The sequence below is a fragment of the Thamnophis sirtalis genome, unplaced genomic scaffold (genome assembly GCF_051295495.1).
Source record: "Thamnophis sirtalis isolate CommonGarterSnake01/CBP01778 unplaced genomic scaffold, rThaSir2_p1.2 scaffold_17, whole genome shotgun sequence".
Taxonomy (NCBI): Eukaryota; Metazoa; Chordata; class Lepidosauria; order Squamata; family Natricidae; genus Thamnophis; species Thamnophis sirtalis.
The window spans coordinates 3,700,772-3,717,024 of NW_028261397.1; the positions used below are offsets into that span (position 1 = coordinate 3,700,772).

At 46.2% G+C, this 16,253-nt stretch overlaps 1 protein-coding gene across 1 annotated transcript in view; it reads left to right on the forward strand.

The window, feature by feature from the left end:
- Positions 1–16,253, forward strand: part of AKAP10 (A-kinase anchoring protein 10) — a gene marked incomplete in the record, with an annotated part of 65,733 nt that overhangs the window by 26,739 nt on the left and 22,741 nt on the right. The window contains 4 exon segments of the mRNA XM_087702804.1: positions 1,239–1,289; positions 2,136–2,168; positions 6,333–6,512; positions 12,713–13,258. Of these exon segments, the coding sequence (XP_087558930.1) occupies positions 1,239–1,289; positions 2,136–2,168; positions 6,333–6,512; positions 12,713–13,258 (810 nt within the window).

Below are 16,253 nucleotides of genomic sequence, written 5' to 3' on the forward strand. Positions count from 1 at the left end.
CCCCCCTCTCTAGCAAAATGGGATGAAGAATAGCACAATTTAAGATAGTCCCAAGTTAGCTTTTTAAATAAATAACAGGCTTATGGGGAGGCCCTTCACATGAGTTTTGGAAGCTGCTGTTGAATGATCCCGATTGGATGGCTTTCAACTAATGTTTCCCAACTTTAGCAACATGATGGCTGGGGAATTCTGGGAGTGGAAGTCCTCCCCTCTTAAAGGATGCTGCCTGGGGAATTCTGGGAGAGGAAGTCCACTCATCTTAAAGCATTGCTGGCTGGGGGATTCTGGGAGTGGAAGTCCTCCCCTCTTAAAGCCTGCTGGCTGGGGGATTCTGGGAGTGGAAGTCCTCCCCTCTTAAAGCCTGCTGGCTGGGGGATTCTGGGAGTGGAAGTCCTCCCCTCTTAAAGCCTGCTGGCTGGGGGATTCTGGGAGAGGAAGTCCTCCCCTCTTAAAGCCTGCTGGCTGGGGGATTCTGGGAGTGGAAGTCCTCCCCTCTTAAAGCCTGCTGGCTGGGGGATTCTGGGAGTGGAAGTCCTCCCCTCTTAAAGCCTGCTGGCTGGGGGATTCTGGGAGTGGAAGTCCTCCCCTCTTAAAGCCTGCTGGCTGGGGGATTCTGGGAGAGGAAGTCCTCCCCTCTTAAAGCCTGATGGATGGGGGATTCTGGGAGTGGAAGTCCTCCCCTCTTAAAGCCTGATGGATGGGGGATTCTGGGAGTGGAAGTTCTCCCCTCTTAAAGCATGATGGATGGGGGATTCTGGGAGTGGAAGTCCTCCCCTCTTAAAGCCTGCCGGCTGGGGGATTCTGGGAGAGGAAGTCCTCCCCTCTTAAAGCCTGCTGGCTGGGGGATTCTGGGAGTGGAAGTCCTCCCCTCTTAAAGCCTGCTGGCTGGGGAATTCTGGGAGAGGAAGTCCACCCATCTTGAAAGGAGCAAGTCTGAAAAGCGCAATCTAGTTTAACAATCTTATTAGTACTGCTGTGTTTTTTGCCAACCCAGCATCGAAATCTCTCTTATCTCTATGTCTTTTTATCTTTTCTCCTTACAACAGTCTGTGTCAGTTTAATGTTTCATTCTTTTGATTTTGACCTGTGGATTTTATTGATGCGTGGACATTTCGACCCCTTTGTGGAGGGTCTGTAAGTCTTTTGTTGCTGTTGGGGAGACGTCTTCCCAGGTATTTGCAGCTGCAGCCCCCAGTTTTTCCTCCATTGCTAAAACCCGCCTTTCTGTGTCTTTGCAGTGAGAGGCAGAGAGCACCAGAAGCCACTAGAAAACACCCGGGCAATTAAAGGTAAATTCCCTCTTTTCACTTTGCTGGTGGTTTAGTTCTGTGTGGTTGCCATAAATACTCTTAAATGCTTTTAAATACTTTTAAATGCTTTGGATGGCCAGGATGGCCTCAGGAATTCTGGGAGTTGAAGTCCATAAGTCATAAAGAGCCATCGTTCCCCATGCTGGCTCAGGAATTCTGGGAGTTGAAGTCCATAAGTCATAAAGGGCCATCGTTCCCCATGCTGGCTCAGGAATTCTGGGAGTTGAAGTCCATAAGTCATAAAGAGCCATCGTTCCCCATGCTGGCCCAGGAATTCTGGGAGTTGAAGTCCATAAGTCATAAAGAGCCATCGTTCCCCATGCTGGCCCAGGAATTCTGGGAGTTGAAGTCCATAAGTCATAAAGGGCCATCGTTCCCCATGCTGGCTGAGGAATTCTGGGAGTTGAAGTCCACGAGTCATAAAGGACCATTGTTCCCCATTCTGGCCCAGGAATTCTGGGAGTTGAAGTCCACGAGTCATAAAGGGCCCACCGTTACTCACTCCTGATCGATATTATAAAGCTCTTACTTCAGAAGGACACATTCAACTCTGCCATTCTTTTGCCTTAAGCTGGCTGTCTTGGCAATAATCCTGCTGATCTGGAATTAAATTTTCAAGCCATTATCTTTTTTTTTTTCACTCTGACATTCAGGTTTGCACCGAGGGTCTCACAAACCCGTCCAATTTTGCCTGGATTTGACCTTGAATATGCTGACTAAACTCTACAGGGCTTCTAAAGTTATGCGGGATGGGCACTGTATCATATTTCTGTCACATTTCACACCCTCAGCAAAAAATTAACTGCTTTCCTTTCATATTTACAGAGTCTGGATCGGCTCCGATGCCCGGCAACTTTGGTAAGAGGCTCCATTCCAGAAAACCTGAATTTCCCAGGAATTTGAGATTCAGACTACCATATTTTTCGGAGTATAAGATGCACCTTTTCCCCTCAAAAAAGAGGCTGAAATTCTGGGTGTGTCTTATACACTGAATACAGCATTTTGTTGCCTCCAGAAACCCCCCCCCCTTCACCAAAATGGCCATGCAGAGCCTTTAGGAGGCTTCCAGAGTGCTCCTGGGGGCTGGGGAGGGCAGAAATGAGTGAAAAACGGACTGATTTTTGCTTAATTTTTTCCCCCACCCCCCAGGAGAACTCTATAAGCCTCCTAAAGGCTATGCATGCCTTTGGGGGGGGGGGGAACGGGACCGTTTTTTGCAGAAAACGGGCTGTTTTTTGCTCGTTATTGGGGCTCCCCCAGGAGCACTCTACAAGCCTCCTAAAGGTTATTCATGCTTTTTGGGGGGGGGGGGAACGGGCTGTTTTTGGGAGGTCTGCAGAGTGCAAAAACTGGTTTGTTTTTTTAATTTGCCTCTTCAAAATCTTGGTGCGTCTTATACTCCAAAAAATACAGTAAATTTTGCCCTCCGTTTCTGCAAACAATTAGGAGATTATATGTTAGGACAGTGTTTTTCAACCACTGTGCCGCGGCACACTAGTGTGCCGTGACATAGTGTAAGGTGTGCCGTGGGAAAAACACATTATATATAGTCAATATAGGCACAGAGTTAAAAATTTTTAACATTTTCTAATGGTGGTGTGCCTCGTGATTTTTTTCATGAAAAAAAGTGTGCTTTTGCACAAAAAAGGTTGAAAAACACTGTGTTAGGACACTGATGGTAAAAGCCTTTTCGGCACTGAGTGCCCAAATCGGAACCTGCATTCATGCGCCGGAGTGCTGGAAACCCGAAGACCTGGCCAGAATGCGCATGGCTGTTTTTGGCCGTTTTCAGGTCGTTTTATGGGCTATTTTCGTCTGTTTTTGTATTTACCGCCAGAGTGCCTAAAAGAGCCTGAAAAATGGCCCAAAACAGCCTGGAAACAACTCAGAAGATAACCCCCAAAACGGCATGTTTTTTGGGCAGTTTTCAGGCTGTCTTCCCACGCTCCATCAGCTGGCGCACATGTGCACACTGGAAACCAGAAGAGCAGCTGGCGATGGCATGGGTGCCCACAGAGGGCTGTGTGCTAACTCTGGCACCCATGCCATAGGTTCGCCGTTCTGGTATTAGGAGATTAGATAGATAGATAGATAGATAGATAGATAGATAGATAGATAGATAGATAGATAGATAGATAGATAGATAGATAGATAGATGGAATAAGATAGATAGATAGATAGATAGATAGATAGATAGATAGATAGATAGATAGATAGATAAATAGATGATAGATAGATGATAGATAGCTATAGATAGATGGATAGATAGATTGATAGATTGATAGATTTGATAGAGAGATAGATTTGATAGATAGATTAGATAGATAGATAGATAGATAAATAGATATGATAGACAGACAGATAGATTTGATAGATATGATAGATATATTAGATAGATGATAGATATGATAGATATATTAGATAGATAGATAGATTTGATAGATAGACAGATAGATTTGATTGATAGATAGATTTGATTGATAGATAGATTTGATAGATATTGAGATAATAGATAGATAATAGATAGATTTGATAGATAGATAATAGATAGATGATAGATAGATAGATAGAGATAGATTGATAGATTTGATAGATAGATTAGATAGATAGAGATAGATAGATAGATAATGATAGACAGACAGACAGATAGATAGATAGATAGATTTGATAGATATGATGGATATATTAGATAGATAGATAGATAGATAGATAGATAGATAGATAGATAGATAGATGATAGATTGAATGTTTGAATGTTGATTTTATTTATATGCCGCCCTTTTCCCCCGAAGGGGACTCAGGGCGGCTCACAACTCAAACCAGGGAAGGGGGGATACAGACAAAAAATTAAAAAATGACACATAACAATGCATAATTTAAAAGCACACAACAGTCATACCATTCGAGACGGGGGCAACAGCTCTTTAGCCCCAGGCCTGTCGGAACAGCCAGATTTTAAGGGCTTTGCGGAAGGCCTGGAGGGTGGTGAGGGTGCGAATCTCCACGGGGAGTTCGTTCCAGAGAGTCAGAGCAGCCACAGAGAAGGCTCTCCTCTGGGTAGTCGCCAGTCAACACTGGCCGGCGGATGGAATTCGGAGGAGGCCTAGTCTGTGGGATCTAATCGGTCTGGTGGAGGTGATTGGCAGCAGGCGGTCTCTCAGGATAGATTTGATAGATAGACAGTCAGACAGACAGATAGATTTGATTGATAGATAGATAGATTTGATAGATAGATTTGATAGATGATAGATAGATAGATAGATAGATAGATAGATAGATAGATAGATAGATAGATAGATAGATGATAGATAGCTATAGATAGATGGATAGATAGATTGATAGATTTGATAGAGAGATAGATTTGATAGATAGATTAGATAGATAGATAGATATGATAGACAGACAGATAGATTTGATAGATATGATAGATATATTAGATAGATAGATAGATAGATAGATAGATAGATAGATAGATAGATGATAGATAGATTTGATAGATAGACAGACAGACAGATAGATTTGATTGATAGATAGATGGATTTGATAGATAGATTTGATAGATATTGAGATAATAGATAGATAATAGATAGATAGATTTGATAGATAGATAATAGATAGATGATAGATAGATAGATAGATAGATAGATAGATAGACAGATAGATTTGATTGATAGAAAGATAGATTTGATAGATAGATTTGATAGATGATAGATAGATAGATAGATAGATAGATAGATAGATAGATAGATAGATTTGATAGATAGATTTGATAGAAGATAGATAGATAGATGATAGATGATAGATAGATAGATAGAGATAGATGATAGATAGATAGATAGATAGATAGATAGATAGATAGATAGAGATAGATGATAGATAGATAGATAGATAGATAGATAGATAGAGATAGATAGATAGATAGAGATAGATGATAGATGATAGATAGATAGATAGATAGATAGATAGATAGATAGATAGATAGATAGATAGATAGATAGATAGATAGATAGATAGATAGATAGATGCACTCACTATATTGCCAAAAGTATTCGCTCACAACTGCTGCTGATTATGTGGATGGGTGAGCGAATACTTTTGGCAATATAGTGTAGATGGATGATGGATTAAAACTAATTTCTTCTCAACTGCCTTATTACAAAGTCTCCATGTGCTTAATCGCTTCAGACCAATGTTTCTAAACCTTGATAATTTTCTGAGGTGCGGACTCCAGTTGAAGTCCACACCTCTGAAAGTTGCCATGGTTGAGGGGGGAAAAAAAAAACACCGACTTAATCACTCCTATTTGCTTTGTTGCTTGAATGCAACAAGGAAATGGAAAGAAATGAAATGACGTCATTTCTGGGGTGTTTATAATTCTGCTTATAATTGATGGATTCCAGCAGGGCTGGGCTACTCTCAAACACGATTAATTTTAATGTACTGAATGGTACTTCTGGATTTTAATAGGGACTTCCTTTAGAGATTCAATCCCTTGACCGCCATTTGCAAACCTTCCCTCCTGATTTATTGAGAAAGTCGGGGATTTCCGCCGGTGGTGCTTTATGACCGTATCACTTAGTGACAGAATTGCCAACATTACATCTAGAACTTACAACAATCCATTGAGTGTTACACAGTTAACAAAGGCAGCGTAAAAGGTGACTTATGTTACACACACACACACAAACAGACTCTTATGACGGTTGAAGCACCCCCTGGGGCCATGTGATTTAGACGCAGATGCTTGCCAACTGACTCACATTTATGACGGTTGCAGTGTGAGATCTCCTTACCAGCAAAGTCAAAAGGGGAAACCAGACTCGCCGAGCCAACTTTAACGGCGGCAAGAAAGGTTGCGAAACGGGCTAAAATTCACTTAGCGACTCTCGCCCCGCAACATAATATTTCCGTGTTGTAAGTCGAGGACCAACCTGTATAGACAACAAGGATAGGAGGTCTAAAAAAAAACCCCAGATTTTAGTTCTCTGAAGCAGCAGCATCACCTTGTGGTTCCCTTTCCAGCGGCAGCGCCAGGATACTCTCCGCAGAGAGGTACCAGGAACCATGCCTTGCTGGAGGCCGCCGGACCAAGCCACGTGGCGATCAACGCCATCTCGGCCAACATGGAATCCTGCAGCAGCCGCACGGCCGCCCTTAAGAAGCAGCCAAGCCACATGGAGGCTGCCCATTTTGGAGACTTGGGTGAGCCCCGTTCCTTTTTATAAGATAACCTTTATTGCAGTGCTGAAATCTCAATTTTGTTTTTACTGCCGGTTCTGTGGGCGTGGCTTGGCGGGGGTCTTGTGACTATGTAATCATGTAGTTAGGGGATCAAAAGAGAGAAACTCACTTTAACAATGTCCTGCTGGAGCAGGGTTGGGCTAGATGACCTCCAGGTCCCTTCCAGTCCTGGATTATCCTCTGAAGCTGCATCTAGTGCCAGGTTTGTAGTCCTTCCTTCCTTCCTCTCCTTTTTCCCTCCCTTTCTTTCTTTCTTTCTCTTCCTTTCTCTTTCTCCATTCTTTCTTTCTTTCTCTGTTTCTGTCTCTCCTTTTCCTTCTTTCTTTCTGTCTCTGTTTCTCTCTCTTTTCTTCTTTCTTTCTTTCTATTTCTCTCTCTTTCCTTCTTTCTTTTCATCTCTCTCTCTCCTTATTTCTATCTCTGTTTCTCTTTCCTTCTTTCTTTCTGCCTCTGTTTCTCTTTCCTTTCTCTGTTTCTGTCTCTCTCTTTTCTTTCTTTCTGCCTCTGTTTCTCTCTCTTTCTTTCCTTCTTTCTTTCTGTCTCTTTCTCTCTTTCCTTCTTTCTGTCTCTTTCTCTTTCCTTCTTTCTTTCTGTCTCTATTTTTCTCACCTTCTTTCTTTCTGTCACTATTTCTCTTTCCTTCTTTCTTTCTCTCTGTTTCTCTTTCCTTCTTTCTCTCTGTTTCTCTTTCCTTCTTTCTTTCTCTCTGTTTCTCTCTCTTTCCTTCTTTCTTTCTCTGTTTCTCTTTCTTTCTTTCTCTCTGTTTCTCTTTCCTTCTTTCTTTCTCTCTGTTTCTCTTTCCTTCTTTCTTTCTCTCTGTTTCTCTCTCTTTCCTTCTTTCTTTCTCTGTTTCTCTTTCTTTCTTTCTCTCTGTTTCTCTTTCCTTCTTTCTTTCTCTCTGTTTCTCTTTCCTTCTTTCTTTCTCTCTGTTTCTCTCTCTTTCCTTCTTTCTTTCTCTCTGTTTCCCTCTTTCTTTCTCTCTCTCTTTCTCTCTTTCCTTCCTTCTTTCTGTCTCTGTTTCTCTCTCTCTTTCCTTGCTTTCTGTCTCTGTTTCTCTTTCCTTGCTTTCTGTCTCTGTTTCTATCTCTTTCCTTCTTTCTTTCTCAGCACCACCCCACTACCCCATTTTTGGCCAGGCAGGCCTCAGGGAAGCCTCCTGGGAGCAAAAACGGACACACACACACACACACACATACACACCATTTTTGGCCTAGCAAGCTTCTCTGCTAGGGAACCCCCACCCTACCCCGCCACATTTTTGGCTGTGCGATGTGCGATCATCGGAACGTTTTCTTTTTAACTTTTTTTAGTATTTTTTTACTACCGGTTCCAGTGAACCGGCCCGAACTGGTGGCATTTCACCCCTGCTTTATTGTCCTTTTTTCCCCCCCTGTGGACACACTGGCATACATTAAAAATGAAGTTGCCTGCTCTCAAAAGGGTACACATACATAATGCACAGGTATGCTATACACATATATCCATAATATACTTAAAATGGGGGTGTCAGACTTGATTTCATTGAGGGCCACGTCAAGGTTGTGTTTGACCTTGGAGTGGCCAGGGTGGGTATGGCCAGCTTCCCGTCACGTGTGTTGGGGACGCCTTTGGTGCCTGAGTGCTCAGTGTAAACAGGCTCCCGAGCGCCGTTTCCGGCTGTGACTGCCTCCTGCAATCCTCTGATGGAGATAACGGAGCTTGGGGGGGGGGATGTGGTGGCTCTCCTGAGCCCATTTCCAGCTGCAACAGCCTCCTGCAATCCCCTGCCAGTGAAAACTGAGCTTGTGGGGGGGGAACGTGGTGGCCCTCCCGAACTCCCCGTTTCTGGCTGTGACGGCCTCCTGCAACCCTCTGCCGGAGATAACGGAGCTTGGGGGGGGGGGAATGTGGTGGCTCTCTTGAGCTCTGTTTCCAGCTACAACAGCCTCCTGCAATCCCCTGCTAGTGAAAACTGAGCTTGTGGGGGGACATGTTAGCCCTCCCGAGCTCCGTTTCTGGCTGTGACGGCCTCCTGCAACCCTCTGCCGGAGATAACGGAACTTGGGGAGGACGTGGTGGCCCTCCCAAGCTCCGTTTCCAGCTGTGACAGCTTCCTGCAATCCTCTGCCAGTGAGAACAGAGCTTGGGGGGACGTGGTGGCCCTCCCGAGCTCCGTTCCAGCTACAACACCCTCCTGTAATCCCCTGCCAGTGAAAACTGAGCTTGTGGGGGGACATGGTGGCCCTACCGAACTCCGTTTCTGGCTGTGATGGCCTCCTGCAACCCTCTGCCGGAGATAATGGAGCTTGGGGGGGGTGGCCCTCCTGAGCTCCGTTTCCACCTGCAACAGCCTCCTGCAACCATCTGCCAGCAAAAACGGAGTTTGGGGCACGTGTCCCTCCTGAGCTTCATTTTTTGCTGGCAGAAGCAACACAGGCCGGTCCTTCGCTGTCTCCAGGGTGGCCCCAATCTAAGCACCCCACAGACTGAATCTGGGTCCTGGGCCTTGAGTTTGACACCCTTGACTTAAAACCTAAACTTATAAATATTAATAGCTGGCCATCTTGAGTACATAGCGGAAATAGGAAGCTTGAGAGTTCACAAGGTTGAAGGAAGCGCCTTCCAGAAGATAACAAGGAAAACAGGTCGCGTAGCATCCCAGGCAATCCTGCCGATTTTGCTCAAGCATCGCTTATGTGCCACGCCCTAGATAGAAGGGAGTGAACTGCCAATAATCTTTTCCACTGTCCTCACCACTCTGTGCACTGCCTTCCTGTCCGAAGCCATAAGGCTTCCAAACCAGGCTGTAGTGCAATACGACAGGATTGCAATCCTTCCTCTAGAGCCATGATGGCAAACCTGTGGATATGTGCCACAGATGGCACACAGAGCCATATCTGAGGGCGTGCAAGGTGTTGCCCCATGTCAGCTCCAGAAAACTCCCTGAAGCCTGGAGAGGGCGAAAAATGGACCTACCTGGGAAACAGGCTGTTTCCAACCTCCAGAGGGTCTCCAAGGGGCGGGGAAGGCCGTTTTTAAACTCCCCAGGGTCCAAGAAAGCCATGCGGACATGCATGGGTGTGTGTGTGTTGTGCAGGTGGGCACAATGCAGGGGGGCATTTAATTACGGGTGTGGGCACTCACGGGCTTTTGGCACCTGATGGAAAAAAAATTCGCCACTTCTGCTCTATAGAAAGTGGTGAGGACAGGGGGAAGGAAGATGTGCTCTTCTCACGCGACACAGAAAATGCAGGCGCTGCCGTGCCCACTTCAACCATGTCTCATTGTTGACCTGGTCTAGCTGGGTGCAAAGACCTCATGAGCATGTTTAGAGACCTAAAATATCCTTGATCGGTAGCTGTAAGGAAGGGAAGGATTGATTGAGCCAGTTCAGTCAAGTGATTAAGGAGCCAGCATAGGAACCAGGAGCCAGTGAGTTCTAGTCTCAGGTTAGTCAGGAAAGCCAGCTGGGTAACGTTGGGCCAATCTCTAGAAGACTGTGAGTTCTAGTCTCCTCTTAGGTATGCTAGCTGGCTGGGTAACTTTGGGCCAGTCACCAGGAGAGTGAGAGTTCTAGTCCCGTTTTAGGCATGAAGGCCATCTGGATGACTTTGGGCCAATCACCAGGAGATTGTGACTTCTAGTCCCACCTTAGCCTTGAATGCTAGCTGGGTGACCTTGAGCCAGTCACCAGGAGAGAGTGAATTCTAGTCCCAGCTCAGGAATGGAAGCCGGGTGAGCGCCTTTGGATCAATCACTTGGCCAACCATTTTACTATACTATACTTACAACTATAGTAGCAAGCCTCCATAACCTGAGGACTACCTGTGTGTAAATTAATTTAACAAGAGGCAAATCAGATTGCTCCCGACAAAGCCTCCCTTTAAATCAACTCGAGGCAGATGTTCGTTGGGGGAAGTGCCTGGGCGGCCTCCTCGCCAGCAGCCTCGCTGATCTCCTTTGCCTCCACTCCGCTCTTTGTGCCCTTGAATCACTTGGGGGAAGGCAGCTGTTCCTAGTCAGAAGGAATCTGGTGTCTCTGAACACCACTGCCTGTCTGCAGCCTGTTAGGTAAGCTCCCCGTTGGGAGAGCGAGTGCGTTCAGAGAAGCGTTATGAGAGTTGTGTTGGAGAACACAAAAACCAGCATACAGAGACACTGCGGTTTAAATAGGCTTTTACTTTTGTGGAAATAGAGGTATCAGAGTCCATCAAACAGTCCAAGTCATACACGGATAAGACAGTCAGTCATCAACGTCTTTCAGTTACGGGATAATCCAAATAACATAGTCCAGTATCATATAAGCAGTTCAGAACTCAAAGTTCTGCTAGCAGTTGCAAAACTTACAATAGCTCACGGCACTTTCTAACAGCCAGCTTCCAAAACACTCAGATCAGATCAGCCCAGCATCTAACAAACAGAGAGCTAACAGTCATTCTGGCTCCCTCTTATGGCCGATTGAGGAAACAGCAACCAATCACATTTTACGGTATGATTTGAAGAAGGTACAGCATTGTTACATGATTTATATATTGCCAACCCAACCGTTAGATTATATTCCTAACACAGCTGATCCTCTGAGGGCAGGCAGCTGCCTGTCCAGCCGACTACCTCCCCCAATGCTGAAGGGCCCTGGGAGATCATCGTCCTCGGCCCCTAGATCAGGGATGGTGGGTTGCTGCAAGTTTTACTACCAGTTTGCAACCCCCACGTAATTCTGCGTGCATCCTTAGAACAATTTACAGTGAACTCTACACGTGCAGCGACTAAAATCCAATACGGCGGCGAGAGAACCGGTTCGGGGTCATGTGAGGCCTGCGTCACTGATGGTTCTGTGATCCAGGCTTGAATTCCGCTACCGGTTCGGCTAAACCGGGCTGAACCAGCAGCAACCCACCTCTGCTCTAGACTCCCCAGACATTCCATGGGAAAACCCGCTGTCCTCGTCGGACGGTCTTGATTCCAGCTCCTCCTCCTCTTCCTCTGAACTGATGGGGTCGTGACGGAGATATTTTATAGGGTGCCTCTCTCCAAACCTAGAGAATGTCTCTGTTATGGCCGCTGGCTCCTCCAGCAGCCGAATCAGAGGAGGAGGTGTGGGAGTCTGGGTCAGTATCAAGGCCACCTGAGAGCTCCAGAGGGGGAAGAAGGAATGGAGCTGACAGAGGCGGAGCCTTGGCTGTCCGTCATCCCCCAGATGGAGAGTCAACAGCCTCCACGTCTGGAGGTGGCTGATAAGGAAGAGGAGGAACAGCTGGGTCCAGTGCCTGACGCACGGATGCGTAGAAGGCAGAGAGGAGAGGAGAGCAGTGGAAATCTAAGGGCCGGTCCTCGAGACAGAAGAGCCACTGCTGCCAGCGAAGCCCCACCCTAGCTCGGGGGATAGAAAGCAGGGTCCGGAGATGAATAGATGTGGCAAACAACTATTCATCTTCTGGCTGGATGGACTTGCCGGAGTGGTGCAGTGGTTAAATGCAGCACTGCAGGCTACTGCTAGATCAGCAGGTCAGCGGTTCAAATCTCACCGGCTCAGGGTTGACTCAGCCTTCCATCCTTCCGAGGTGGGTAAAATGAGGACCCAGATTGTTGGAGGCAATATGCTGACTCTCTGTAAACCGCTTAAAGAGGCCTGAAAGCCCTATGAAGCGGTATATAAGTCTACTGCTATTGCTGTCACTCCTAATAAAGTAATCTTTTGAGTTCGATTCAGAGGGATGGTTGTGTTTGGGAAGGTGGGTCAGAACAATAGCATTCCCCCTCTGTAACGTTCCCGTGGTTCTTCCATGAGGCCAATGTGGAGAAAAGACAGGACACGATCTTTCTTGGGATGGAGCGACCCAGATTGAGGGTCTGAGAGCCCCTTTTATTGAGATAGGACAAAGGCAGGAGGAGCAATAGCATGTGGTTAAAAACAGCCTGTAAAAGTACAATTTCTAATCTACTGCTCAGGGAAGTTCTGTCTATATATGGTCAAATCCTGGGCGTCATTGGTAGGGTACATCTCAGGATGTTATGTTATGAACTATCAGGATGTTATGGAGTTTTAGGAGTTTGTTTTCTCCTGTGTGGTTCAGCGTGGCTCTGCATGCCCTGGTATGAACTGGGCCATGGGTGACCCACACCTACACAAGGAACTATACTACAACACCCCTCCTCACTTTCTCTTCCTCTGCTTGCTCTAGGACGCTCCTGCCTGGATTACCAAGCTCAAGAAACCAAGTCCAGCCTCTCCAAGACCCTGAGTCAAGTCCTACGCGACTCTGTGGCGCTCCCGTACTTCACCCAGTACATGGAGCTCCACCGCATGGAACACTTGGTCCGATTCTGGCTGGAAGCCGAGACTTTCCGCTCCACCACCTGGACCCGCATCAGAGCACACAGCTTGAACACGGTGAAGCACAGTTCTCTGGCCGAGCCAGTGTCCCCTGGCCCGCGGCAGCAGCGAGACCCTCCGGGGTTCCCCCCTTTCGCCGAGTCGCTCAACGGAGGACTGGACGACCGGTGCCCCGCCGAACCCTCTTTGGCACATTTGAACCGGTCAGCTTTGACTCTTCGGAACCATTTGCTGCTTGGCCAAGGCAGTGACAAACCCCGCTTGGGGTTGACTCCGTCAGAAGGCGAGGACTGTCCTTTTCCGGGGGACCCTCAAGATGCTTCCGTGATCTCAGCGTCCAGTCGAAACAGCCCTTCCTTTGCACTAAAGGACTTGTCAGGAAAACTCATGAAAAGTAAGCCAGGTCCACAGTCCCTCCAAGGTCAGGTAGTCCTCGACTTAACAACAGTTCAGTTAGTGACCACCCAAAGCCCTGACGGTAGTGAAATAGGTTCTCCCGTGGTCCACACTGTTCATCACTCGCTTACTCTCTTCTAATCCCTTTCTCTCCAATTTCCACACTCCTTGATGGGAAAAAAATAGGTCACACATGGGACGATGTATACAGGTAGCCCTCGACTTACAACAGTTCATTTAGTGACCGTTGAAAGTTACAATAGCGGTAAAATCCAGACATTTGGCAACTGACTCGTACTTATGACGGCTGCAGTGTCCCGGGATCGTGTGATCTCCTTTAGCGAACGTCTGACAAGCAAAGTCAATGGGGAAGCCAGATTCACTTAACAAAACCATGTTACTAACTGAATCACTGCAGTGATTAACAACTGTGGCAAGTAAGGTCACAAAAGGCGGGGGGCAAAACTCACGTAACTGTCTCACTTAACAGCAGAAATTTTGGGCTCCTAAATCGAGGACTTTCTGCACAGGTTTTCCAAAAAGGAACTACCCTTCCTGCTACAAATCTTCCTTTGCTTATAAATTTTTGTAGCTGAGCTTTGCAAAGTATCCTCACTCCGGAAGAGACGCCCAGTTATGGGACAATGTGTACAGGTAGTCCTCGACTTACAACAGTTCATTTAGTGACCACACAAAGCCATGACGGTGGTAAAATAAGTTGCCCCACGGCCCGGACTGTTCATCACTTGCTTACTCTCTTGTGATCCCTTCCTCTCCAATTTCCACACTCCCAGATGGGAACAAAAACCAATAGGTCAGACAAGGGACAATGTATCCAGGTAGTCCTCGACTTACAACAGTTCACTTAGTGGCCTCACGAAGCCATGACGGTGGTAAAATAAGTTGTCCCATGGCCCGGACTATTCATCACTTGCTTACTCTCTTGTGATCCCTTCCTCTCCAATTTCCACACTCCCAGATGGGAACAAAAAGTTACAACGGCATGAAGAAAAGTGACTTAGGGCCATTTTTCACACCGTTGCTGCACCCCCATGGTCACGTGCAGTGGTGGGTTGCTCTTACTGTCACTACCGGTACGCTGATCACGCAATTGCGGGCTCTGTTCGTACACACGCCTGACTTGCGCCTGTGCACGCATGCGCAATCCACCGTCCCTGCGACAACCGGCTGATTGTTGGGGCTCGCGCAGGCACCGAACGCTGTGCGTGCGTCCGCAATTTGCCGTTTGCCATAAAAACAGATAAAGAGTGTGGGCGGGTAGTTGGGCCAAAAGAGCCACCGTACCGGTACGCTCTCAGCTGCTCCGGGCCACTACCAGTACGTCCGTACCAGGCCGTACCGGCAGCAACCCACCTCTGGTCACATGATTTACATTTGGATGCTTGGCAGCTGGCTCGCTTTTATGACGTTCGCACTGTCCCGGGGTCATTTGATCCCCTTTTGCGACCTTCGGATAAGCGAAGTCAACGGGGTAGACCGATTCACTTAAGAACAGGGCGATTCATTTAACAACCACTGTGATTCAATTAACAAATGTGGCAAGAAAGGTAAAGTGGGACAAAATTCGCTTAACAAATTTCTCACTTAGCAACGTAAATTTTGGGGTTCAGTTGTCAAAAGTTGAGACTACCTGCAGTTTCCAGGATCGTCCTCATTTAAGGACCTACAGTTAATCCTCAATTTACGTCCAAAATTGAGGCCATCATTTCTGTCGCTAATGGTTCTGTGAGAGTTTCCCCCATTTTATGACCTATCTTGTCACAGTGGTTAACGGAATCACTGCAGCTGTATTAAAGGACTTACACGGTTGTTAAACGAATCTGGCTTCCCCATTGAGAAGCCTGATTCCCGTTCGCTTGTCAAATAGGTCGCAAAAAAGGATCACATGACCCAGGACACTGTAACCGTCACGAATGTGAGTCACTTGCCAAGCCTCTGAATTTTGAACCTGTGACCATGGGGATGCTGCAACTGTCCTATGCATGAAAAAGGGCCCTAAGTCCCTTTTTTAAGTGCTGTTGTAACTTGAAATGGTCACTAAATGAACTATTGTAAGTCAAGGACCACCTCAACTCAGGATACAAGATGGTCCTATAAACATAGTTTCGATTCTTCAGGAGGAAAAATTGTTAAAAGTGCCATTTGGCAACCTTTGGTACTTTCAGATGAATATCTTCCTATGATATCCAATGTGTCAATTTCAAGAACTTCTGGGCTTCATAAGTCTTCCTATGATATCCTATGTGTCAATTTCAAGACCTATGGACTTCAACTCCCAGAATTTGTTCATATCCAATTTGTCAATTTCCAATGTGTCAATTTCAAGACCTTCTGGGCTTCATAGGTCTTCCTATGATATCCTATGTGTCAGTTTCAAGACCTTCTGGACTTCATAGGTCTTCCTATGATAGCCAATTTGTCCATTTCCAATGTGTCAATTGTGCCAATTTCAAGACCTTGTGGACTTCATAGGTCTTCCTATGATATCCAATGTGTCAATTTCCAATGTGTCAATTTCAAAACCTGTGGACTTCAGCTCCCAGAATTCCCCAGCCAGCATGGCTGGCTGGGGAATTCTGGGAGTTGAAGTCCACCAATCTTAAAGGGGCCAAGGTTGAGAAACCTTTAAAATACAAGATTTGCTGGCTCAATTACAACCTGTCTTGCTAGACTCACCTGAGTTTATATGAAACCCACAAAGCTTCAAAATCCAGGATTGCATACTGGAGAAGGAAGAAATGTGGGCTCCCAAGAGAAATTTGTACTGTAATCTCAAATTAGCGGAGTACAACTGAGATAGTTCTTCATTAATTAATCCCTTCGTCCAGTTAGGGTTAATCCCTAATCATTAATCCCTTCGTCCGGTTCACCCTGTTGATTGTTCACAATTTGTTGTTGTTAATTTGTTAAATGTAACCGGGCGAGACGGAGTGAGGATACTTTGCAAAGCTCAGCTAAAAAATATATATATT